Source organism: Otolemur garnettii, unplaced genomic scaffold (genome assembly GCF_000181295.1).
Source record: "Otolemur garnettii isolate 467f Iridium unplaced genomic scaffold, OtoGar3 scaffold00047, whole genome shotgun sequence".
Classification (NCBI taxonomy): domain Eukaryota; kingdom Metazoa; phylum Chordata; class Mammalia; order Primates; family Galagidae; genus Otolemur; species Otolemur garnettii.
Window position 1 is genome coordinate 6,717,945 of NW_003852442.1, and position 10,569 is coordinate 6,728,513.

Genomic DNA, 10,569 nt, shown 5'->3' on the forward strand with positions numbered 1-10,569 from the left:
CTTCTGTCCTAAATTTTCCCACCATTCCCTTGCTCCATCTTTTCCGTCCTCTGTTCTTTCTTACAAACACTTAGGAATGACTGCTCTGTGTCAGGTTCTAGGCGGGGTTTGACAGAATACAACAGGTCAGTGATTCTTCCACCCCACTGATAAATCATGAACTTGAGATAGTCGTTACTGTGTCTAAGATTTACCATTTCAAAATTAGCTAAGACTTAAATTTCCAAATAACTAGAGGTGGGTGCTATTTTGTAATTGACATTTCCAAGGCAAGACCATGCACTCATGACTCTCTATCACCCTCTAGAGACAATACCTACATATTGCAGGGCCAGTCCCTAGAAAATTGAATATACCTATAAAATCCTCCTACAAGTTGTAGTATTGCAAGTGCTATTGTTATCAGGCCTGCAGAAGAGATCAGGCCCTATGATCTTCAAATCAGTGGAATCAGAAGTTTTTCTGTCTAGATCAATGATTATGTAAGAAATGAGTCTGAATACTAAACCATGGAGGATTAGAATCTCTGGGGAGCAAAGATTTACTGAGACATGAGAGAAGAGCTCGGCAGAAGATGAATGACTTGTATGAGATTCAAGAGGAAGCCTCATGTCCCTCAAAGGGTAGGCACTCAACAAGTATGTGTTCAGTTGAACGAGAGGCCAGCAGGCTCCATGCTGATGGAGAAAAATGTCATAGGAATGAGATCTGTGGTACTTATTCAGGTTCATAGCTGGGGCTATTTTGCTCCCTAGGGAACATCTGGAAATCTTACATTTTGTCACAATTCTGGGAATGCTGCTGGCATCCCAAGAGTGGTGGCCAGAGATGATTATAATGCACAGGACAGTCTCCCCCCCCAATCGATAATCCAGCCCCAAATGCCAATAGTGCTGAAGTTGAAAAAGCCTAGCACAGAGCACAGGTGAGATTTGTTCTTGGAGACTCTAGCCCTGACCATGGTGGGTAATGTGTATTTTTGGCCACAAAAGGCCAGAGGAATATGGATGAGTTGATGCAAATGTATCTCAATGGAGAGACACAAATCAGGGGCATGGTGGTTTTCTGCTGAGTGTGGACAAACCCTTTGCTCCTGCCCCACCCAGTTTCATGCTTATTTGATGCTATGACTGACAGTGCTGTCTATCCCAGCCTGTTTTTTAATTCAGTCCATTGCTTGGTGACTTGAGCACTGATTTACGGCACATCTTTGCTGTCCAGTATCCTTCCATGTTCAATTCTTCATTGAAATCACACAAAGCTTGATAGTCATTTGTGGCAGAAGCACACACAGGTGCTTGCTACAAATGTTTATTTGGGCCCTACACCATATCTCTTGACTCAGAATTTTAATGCCCTGTGGTGCAGGAATCTGCATTTTAAACCAGTATCACAGATGATTTGGGTGCCCACTACAGTTTGAAGTAAGATGTGTAAACTAACAGAAATACGGGTATCATCTGCTCTTACTTGTAAAGCCCACTTATAAAGCGCTTAGGAAAAAACATACTCACTTCATCCTCAGGCTACCCTTTTGATGTACTGTGTTGATTTCTATTTTACAGATTATAAAATAGAGGCCGCAGAGCTTAAACAGGTTCCTTGGGGAAACCATGTGATTTGTGTGACCCTGATTTTTCTCCCCGTGATGCCTTTTCTCATTCTCCGCTTGTACAGCCCGGGTCACCCTTCACGGCTGAATTCAGTGAGACAGATTATGTGTGTTGAGCTGTCGCTTACTCGGAGTTTGACATGGACCACATTTTAACTATCTGGGTACCTTTAGGACTGAGCAGGGTACTAAGTTTACCTGCACTGTCACCACCTTGGTCCAAGACATGCTGCTGTTCCACTGATGCTGATGACAGCCGCCTAACCTGTTCCTCTCTGTCTCTGCCTCAGCGCCTCTGATCCATAAACTCCAAAAGGGACCACGTTGCTTTGTCACTGGAGATGATAATGCCTCTCTTTCTCTCTCTCACACACATACACACTCACTCGCTCACATCTAACAGTTTCTGACATGCTTCACCCCAGCCTCCAGCGTCCTGCTGACCCAGCAACCTGCTGTTCTGCCTTCTCCTCTGGTCTGTAACTCGGTCAATGTGGCAAACATGTTCCCCACTCCAAGACCTTACTTCTGCTGGGCCCACTCTGCTAATATTCAGTATCAGGCTGCTCCTCCCCTCTTTCCTATAAAACCCAACCACTCTCTTGCGGCCTTATTTGAAGTGTCAGCTCCTAAGAGACGCCTCCCCTGTATACATCTTATCTCCCACACTCTCCATATTGGACTCTGCTGTTATCTTTCTTATTAAGGAGCCTGTTCTTCTCCTTTATATAACATTTGTGTTCGCTTTGGTTCTTTTAAGTTATCCAGTGTGGCCTTTTCCACCGGCCGAGGAGAATGTAATTCGTTCATCACTGCAGACAAGGATCAAAGGCTCAAATAAATGTCTTGAGTAAACCACTAGGCACACAGCAAACCGGATGCCCCTTCACGATGATGCGAGCAATGTTTGTTATGGCTCATTTCTGGAGGTTTGGGTAGCAGAGGCCAAGATTCAATCTTAAAGAGTTGGAAGTAGGGTCAGTGGGAGAAGGGGAAGGCCATCGCCTGCCTCGCTTTGTCACAGACAGCGACAGGCTTATTGTTCTGTTCTTCCAGGCCGCCCTAGGGTATCCTGAGCGCATCTGAGCGTCGTTTTCCTCATTGTTATCAAGTTGTTAATGTTTCCCAAGGTCTTAAAGATAGAGCCTGAGGCAAATGGGATGGGGGAGGGGGTGGCTCCTGGCATTTGGGAGATGTCTAGGACAAGGACGCTAAATACCTTGACTCGCTCGCTAGACTTGCAGATGAAAAGTCTGGAGTGTAAGAAGTCGCGCCACTTACCTGAGCCTCCCCCCACCTCACCTCCTCCATCCGTGCGCTTAAATTACGTGTTCCCAGCCTGACCCAGGGCACTCCCCTCCCTCTCCCCGCGGTCGCTGCCTCCCCCCCTCACTCCCACCCTGCCTCCCCGCCCCCTCCCACCCTGCCTCCCCGCCCCCTCCGTCCCCTCCCCCGGAGCCGGAGCCCGAGCCGGGAATCCCACGCCCTGCACCAGCCCGGGGGCTCGGAAGAGCCCGGGAGCGTCTGGTCGCCAATCACCGAGCGGAGAGGCGGGCGCTCGGCCCCGGCGCTGGGGAGCCAGCCGGCGCTGCCTTCCCCGGAGCTTCAGACGCTCACACCGACACAGACAGACACGGACGGGCGGGCAGGCAGGAACAGGGTCCCCCAGCCGCTGGCGCTCCGGTCCCAGCCCGGGGAGTCCTCGCACCCCCTGGAGTGCCGCGGGCTGCAGTTTCTGCAGAAGGGAGGGTGCGCGGGCGGCCGGAGGAAGGAGGGGGGCCCCGGCGCGCGGCCCGGGCGATGTGAACGGCGGCGGCTCCCACCTGGCGCCGCACCTGGGGCGCCGCGCTCCGAGGCTGCGGGGAGAATGTGCGCCGCCCGAGCGCTCGGCCCGCCGCGTCCTGCCACCCACAGCCACCGCGCCCGCACCTGACCATGGAGTGCGCCCTCCTGCTCGCGTGCGCCCTCCCGGCCGCGGGTTCGGGTCCGCCGTGGGGCCCGGCGGGACTGGGGCGCGTGGCCAAGGCAGGTGCCACCGAAGGGTGCGCCGAGAGCGGGTGGCAGGGGGCGCCCGCCGCCGGCCCCGCCGTGCCCCTCACGCGCAATTGTCACCTTTTCTTTTGCAGGCGCTCCAGCTGAGCTGCCTCTGCTGTGCCTGGGTCGCCGCCGCCTTAGCCAGTGACGACAGTAGCGGCGCCAGCGGATTAAATGATGGTTCGTATTTGCCCTGCACCACCAAGAAGGGTCTTTCCGGGCGCTTTGTCCCTTCTTCACCCGAAGAAAAATAGAAAAGCGCAGCCCCTAACCTGGCAGGTGTGCGCCCTGTTGAAGAGGGGTGTGGCAAGGACAGGGAGCTTATCAGAAGGATCTGTGCCTGAAGGTTTAAGTCACATACAGGAGAAAATACTTCCTTCACAGGTGGTTTAAGGCGGGGGGAAGCAAACAAACAAACAAACAAACAAAAAAACTGTGGTGAGAAATTATAATAGAAATGGACATTGACTTGGGGGTTAATTATAAGGCTCCTTCCTCTCCGGGGAAGCTCATTCTTGGTGAGGGCTGAACTCGTGTGCGCCCGTGTCCTTCCTCCACCCTCCCTCCTCTGTCTCTCAACTTCTCTTCCGTTGATTTATTTATTCATTCATTCTCTGCTTCTTGCTTTCTTTGTGTTGTGGCCGCGCAAAGACTGCTTTTCGAGAGAGGCGAGGGGGTCACTTTGATCTCTTCTGATAGTCCCAGCACAGAATTCCAGAGCATCCTTCATCTTAGTCATTTATTAATGTCCCCAAAGGAAAATCCTTGTTTTGAGTGGAACAGCTGATTCCTGGCCCACGGTGTCTATAGAACCTCGATGCCCTTCTGAGTGCCTTGGGATTTTATGGCTTTTTTAGTTTTTCGGATTGTCCCCTTGTCTTGCCAAGGGATAAGGGGTCATGCTGGGGACTGGGACGCGTGTGGTGGTGGAGAAAGGGATTCACTCTTTGTCCAACCAGAGCTGGGCTGCAGTTTCTAAAACCACCCTTCTTGTTTCATCGGGAGCAAATGACTAGAGGTTCCTCTGTCCCTGACACCACCTGCTGTAAGGACCTTTAGTCAGCTCCTGCAGTGATCAGTCAGATTGCTCTTTACAGGGGACTCTGGCTGCCCCTCTTCCTACCCAGGATGGAATGTGACCATCAGCCTCCTTACTCTCCACCCCTCCCGTCCCCAGGGAGACAAGCTAGTAGCAGGTGTCTGGGGGCATTTCGCTGGCTGGTTCCCTACAAGGCTGGCTGGGTGAGCCTCCCACATGGCAAGCAGAGTTTCAGATGATTTTGGACAAGGAGGTAAGAAACAACTTATTGTAGAAACTGTCTGGAGGGGATGTCAGGAATGGTTTTCATTGTTATGTTTTAGGTCTATTAGGAGGAGGAGGTGGGTTTTTCTGTAAGAAAAAAACCCTGCATTTAATCAAAAGTCATATATCAGAGATTTTTTTTTTAAGAGAAATATTGTATGTCTGGCTCAGGCTTTCAAGATTAAGAGCAAAATCTTTCCCTCCCTTAATTATTTTTTTAAACACAGATGTCAATTTTATAGCATTTTCTAGTTGACGGAGAAAGTCAGGAAAACAGGGCAGGGAAAAAAGAACATAAGAGTAAGAGGTACCCCGGCAGCAGAGTAAGAACCACAGATGGTTCATGTGCAGAGGAAAACAGTCAAAAGTTACTGTCAGATTGGATTTTATTTTTTTTTCAAATGTGAGCCTGATTAGACTATCACTCCTTGATTCCTGCTAGCTCCAGAGTTTCTGATCATTCCTCAGTTTTTGTTATTTTAGGGGGAGTTGTTGACTGTTTAGAGAGAGGGGAAATTAAACTTCCTTCTCCCCTCCCCATAACCAAGGACCTAAGTGACTTAAACATGTCTCTTATTCAAAACCTTCCTAAACACTCTTCAAATTAGTTTCCCATTCTATGCCTCCAAAAGAGAAAAGTGGAGCTTTTTTTTTTTTTAATGGACGGAGGGCATATTTCAAATCATTTTGTAGGATGATGCTTTTCAGTCTCAATATTTCGTGAAGGAAAACAGTTTGCTGGCTTCGCCTCAAACGGCAAATTGTTTCAGCTCCTGCACCATAGGTATTTTGAAACATGCCTTTCCAGTTTCCAGGTGTCCCCTGGTCTGACACTCCCCCAGTCAACATGCCTGAGCAGTTTCACGCATCAGACCGTTTAGGAAGGGTCTGACGATTTTGAGACATTTTTACCCACACACTGTATTTTGTGCTTGCAGTGAAATGAGACTGGCTTTCTGAAAGCTCAGAGTAAAATGCAACTATTGCTGGCGTTTTATTATCATACAAATATAGTATTGGAAATGCCAGATAGCTGCTATGCTTGTTCATGATCTGAGGTATCAAGCGAAGCCACCCAATCCGGAGTTATCATTCTAAATGTAACTAACATCCCCCTCTCCCGCCAAATGCTGTCAATTCAGTTTAACCACAAAGACGTTAACCTCCTTGAAGGAAAAAATATCATTTATTTGTTGGGCGGTGCCTGTGGCTCAAGGAGTAGGGCGCTGGCCCCATATACTGAGGGTGGCCAGTTCAAGCCCAGCCCTGGCCAAAACTACAAAAAAAAAAAAAATCATTTGTTTCATGATTTTGTATTTATTAACTTTGCCCCCCCCCCTTTTTTTAACCTATGGATAGCTCCGTGGCTAATATTTTCAAAATCTGTCTCTTCCCTGGACAAGGACAGGTGTGGCATTGCCCACCTTCTGGTAATTCATCAAAGTCAGGTTTGCCTTTTGGTTTCTGCAGACGTCGCTATGACAGAGGTCCTTGTGGAGGCTGAAGGGTCCTCTCTGTGAGCTGTTCTGAATTATATTTGATCTAGGTATATGGCCGTAGGAACAAAGATATCTTTGAGCTGGGGGGTGTTCTGTGCCAGCCCGTTGGAAAGTAACCATTTGGAACTGTGGACTCCGGGTGCTGACAGGCGAAACTTTTCCCGTTACAGATTACGTCTTTGTCACGCCGGTAGAAGTGGACTCAGGCGGGTCGTACATTTCACACAACATTTTGTACAACGGCAGGAAAAAGCGATCAGCGCAGGGTGCCAGGAGCTCCCTGCACTACCGATTTTCAGCATTTGGACAGGAACTACACTTAGAACTTAAGCCGTCGGCGATTTTGAGCAGTCACTTTATTGTCCAGGTACTTGGAGAAAATGGTGCTTCAGAGACTCGGGAACCCGAGGTGCAGCGATGTTTCTATCAGGGATTTATCAGAAATGACAGCTCCTCCTCTGTCGCTGTGTCTACGTGTGCCGGCTTGGTAAGTGCGCCCCAGCCTGGGTTGAGCTGCTCCTCTCCGTGTCTGGTACAGCTTGAATGAACAGATGTCTGTAATAGTAAGTGCTCTTCTAGCCAACTCCACGCATTCACGCTGTCAGCTTCTGATACTTCTAATAGTCTCAATTGAATTAATCTAATCTGCTCCCAGAAAAAAAGAAAATATAATAGAACTTTAATTACCATGTAGAACGTTCTTTTGAAGTTTAATGGTCTGGGCCTTTTCATTCTCCCATGTTTGAGACCATCCCCAAGGAAATTAATTTGACGGCTGCCATTTGCTTTGTGGAGTCTTGGGAGACCAAGCATTCTATAAATCTAAAAAGCTGCATGCCGTCTCCGTTGCTTTGGAAGGGGAAAACTGTATTTCAATGCGAAATTGCACTCCACAGCCCTGGTAAGATCAATCTTGACTTGACTGGAGTTACTGGAGGGAAGGTCTTTTGTTTTCTTTTAATTGATCTCTTGGTGGTGTCCTGCTCATGTAAAAGATCCTTTTAGCATGGGGTGTGGTGTATGTCTGAATTGGCAGGGGTTTTGAGTGGTGGCATCCAGGGAGGCAGGACATTTTAAAGCATTTGGGACAAGTGTTATTTCCTCTCTGTGTAATGCTCATCTGTTGAGCCCCCGGCGGAGAATATCGGTGTAAATGATACTCCTCTCAGGATTCAATCAAATATATGAGGCAGTAAATGTTGTCCTGGGTCAATTTCATTCTAAGTAGCACTGGAGAGGTGTCTTGAACTGACAGAAGGGCCTGTGTGTGTTGAGACACACGGTCCAAGGTGGAGGAGATGTGAGAAAACCCAATGGTGGATGGAGTTAGCAATGAACTTGAGACATCATAGAGCAAGAGTGGGATGGCTTAGGTGTGGGTGAACCCAGACTCCTGTGTTCTTTGTTAGGGGAAACTTTCAGTTATTTTTTTTTAACTGCCCCCCCATATCATAGCCTGAAATTTAGCTAAAACTTTTCATCATCATTATAATCCTGATATTCTTTGGGTCTGTTTAAAGTGTAGAGTGAAGTAAAGCTTTAACAATTCCCGACTAAACTTGTCCATGGAAATAATGAACATGGCCACTCACGACCTGTTTATTAGTACGTGGTTACCCACACACATGTGTGTGCACAAACACGTGGTATGTCTTGGTTTTCTTGTTCGTTTTGTTGTGGTGAATCTCTTGCCCCTTTTCTGCTGTTGTGGGCGTCACCCCCTGTATTTCTCTCTTCTATTTCAGATGCTAAAGCTCCCAGAGGAAGTTTAGGCAGTCACCCTAGTGGCTTAAACCATCTCATTCCACATACCAGTGGTTAAAAGCAGTCTCCCCAGGTCCTGATTCTCATATCAGCCTTACTAGTAGGGTCCCAGACAAGTGACTTCTAGTGCCTCAGTTTCTTCACCTGTAAAATGGGAGTAACAGCAGTTCACATCGCAGCACTGTGGGGATTAAATGACTCCTTCCCCAGAAAGCGCCATAGCAGTCACTGGCAGGGGACAGTTGTTCTACACGTGTTCTTTTCCCACAATACTCAGCGTCCCCGTTAATTCTCTTGGGATTCCATTCTCTGCAAGGCACAGGAAATCTGCTCAGTTGTCTCAGATTAATAGATGTGGGGTTATTTCATCTACGGGAGAGATTCCCTTTCAAACAGGGAGAAAATTATTGCTTCACACGTAACAATGCTGTTGGTTAAAATTCCTCACCTTTGTGCTAGGTAAGAAAGAAGTAATTGACAGCCTGATTTGAACACAAACGGGGTTCATGCGCTCAGGTGACCCTGACCATTCAGCAAACCAGGTGTGTGTATCCTTAGTTAATGAACTTCACTTCTCTCAGCCTCCGTTTGCTCTCATGGACCACAGCTGGTGATTTTTAAGATGTCTATGTTCTCCAGGTATTTGACTTTGATTGTCTAGTTTCTTGATCCTGGCAGGTTAAGGGGTGGAGAGAGAATCAAGGTTTTCCCTATCCTTTTACCCCCTCCACGCACTTGACAAACAACTGCAAAACCCAAACACACTCATGCTTGAGAAAACAATAAGAAACAAAACAAGAAAGAGAACAAAGACACAAGTAGCAAGCTGAGAAGCTGCTCTGTATTGATTTTTGTGAACTTGTGTTGAAGTGTAATGCATATATACAGAAACATGCAAAATGTATATACAGAAAAATGAAAAAAAAAAAAAAAGAGAGCACAGCTTAATAAATTTTTGCAAAGTCTATACCCATGTAACCATCACCTAGATCAAGACCCCTACAGGACCTTCCTTGCCTCCTTCCCCATCCCAACCCACCAGAGGTAGCCACTATCTTAACTTTCAACATAGTTTAATTTTGCCTGTTTGTTTACATAAGTAGAAGCATTAAGTATTTTTCTACATGAAGAGTCCATACTATTTCCATCTAATTGTTTGTCCTATCAAATTATTTCCAGTTTGGGGCTGGAACACTGCGAAGTATTTATAGACATGCTCTTGGTAAACTATGGACACATTCTGTTGACTACGTGCCTGAGAAAGAAGTTGCAGAGGTGTAGGATTATACATAGGTTGAGTAGCCCTTATCCTGCCTGCTTGGGAATGGAATTATTTTAGGTTTGGGATTTTTTTTTTTTTTTTGGATTTTGGAATATTTGCTGTATATATACTGATTGGGTATGTCTAATAAAAAAAAATAATAATTTGAAATCCACAATGCTCCAGTAAGCATTTTCCTTGAACATCATGTTGGCATTCAAAACATTTCAGATCTTGGAACATTTTGGATTTCAAATTTTTGGATCATAGATAAACTCAACTTTTGTGTATTTGGGTAGAGTAAATACTACCAAGGAGCTTTTCAAAGTGGTTGTAATGATTTGTACTCAGCAGCAGCATTTAAGAGTTCTAGTTGCTCCACACCCTCACCAACACTTGTGATTGTCTATCTTTTCCATTGTAGCTATTCTGATTGATGAGTGAGTAAAGTTCAGTATCCTTTCTTAAGCTTATTGGGCATTTTTATACCTTCTGTGATTTGTCGTATAAGGACAAGATGTAGTAAAAGACATCAGCCTACGTAGTGGTAGTTTTTTCTTTATAAATAAAAACAAGAATTTTGAACAAAAATGCCTTTGCCAGCTTGATATCTTTGATATGTCTGTGAACCTCTTCACAGTTCATCTATTTGCTTATGAAAATCTATCCAGTAGAAATCGTCCTGTGAGATTGCTTGAGGGGGACACTTTATGAAGGACATTGAACGATAGAGATGGAATAGAAATAACCAAGAAGAATTTCTTCCTTCTTGTAGCTACTCATAGACATTACTCAGCCATCATGGCCAAGCAGGGAGTCACAGGTCCTCTAACATTAATGAGCAACTATAGTAAGGGATTCTGAATCATAGATGATTCAAGAGTTCAGGAAAAGAACCATTCGCTAACGTGCTTGTTGGACAGACCCATTATGAGTCCCTTGTTGGAGGGACTCATCTTTTAAGATGCCAGAAAGGGGCTCGGCGCCTGTGGCTCAAGCAGCTAAGGCGCCAGCCACATACACCTAAGGTGGCGGGTTCGAATCCAGCCTGGGCCCGCCAAACAACAATGATGGCTGCAACCAAAAAATAGCCGGG

The 10,569-nt window shown here is 46.5% G+C and overlaps 1 protein-coding gene across 1 annotated transcript in view; it reads left to right on the plus strand.

Moving 5' to 3' along the window:
- Window positions 1-3,547: 3,547 nt before the first annotated feature.
- ADAMTS18 (ADAM metallopeptidase with thrombospondin type 1 motif 18) overlaps window positions 3,548-10,569 on the plus strand; it is a 127,115-nt gene continuing 120,093 nt past the window's right edge. The window contains exons 1-3 of the mRNA XM_003791426.2: window positions 3,548-3,637; window positions 3,739-3,826; window positions 6,619-6,935. Coding sequence (XP_003791474.1) covers window positions 3,548-3,637; window positions 3,739-3,826; window positions 6,619-6,935 — 495 coding nt within the window. The remainder of the gene's footprint in view (window positions 3,638-3,738; window positions 3,827-6,618; window positions 6,936-10,569) is intronic.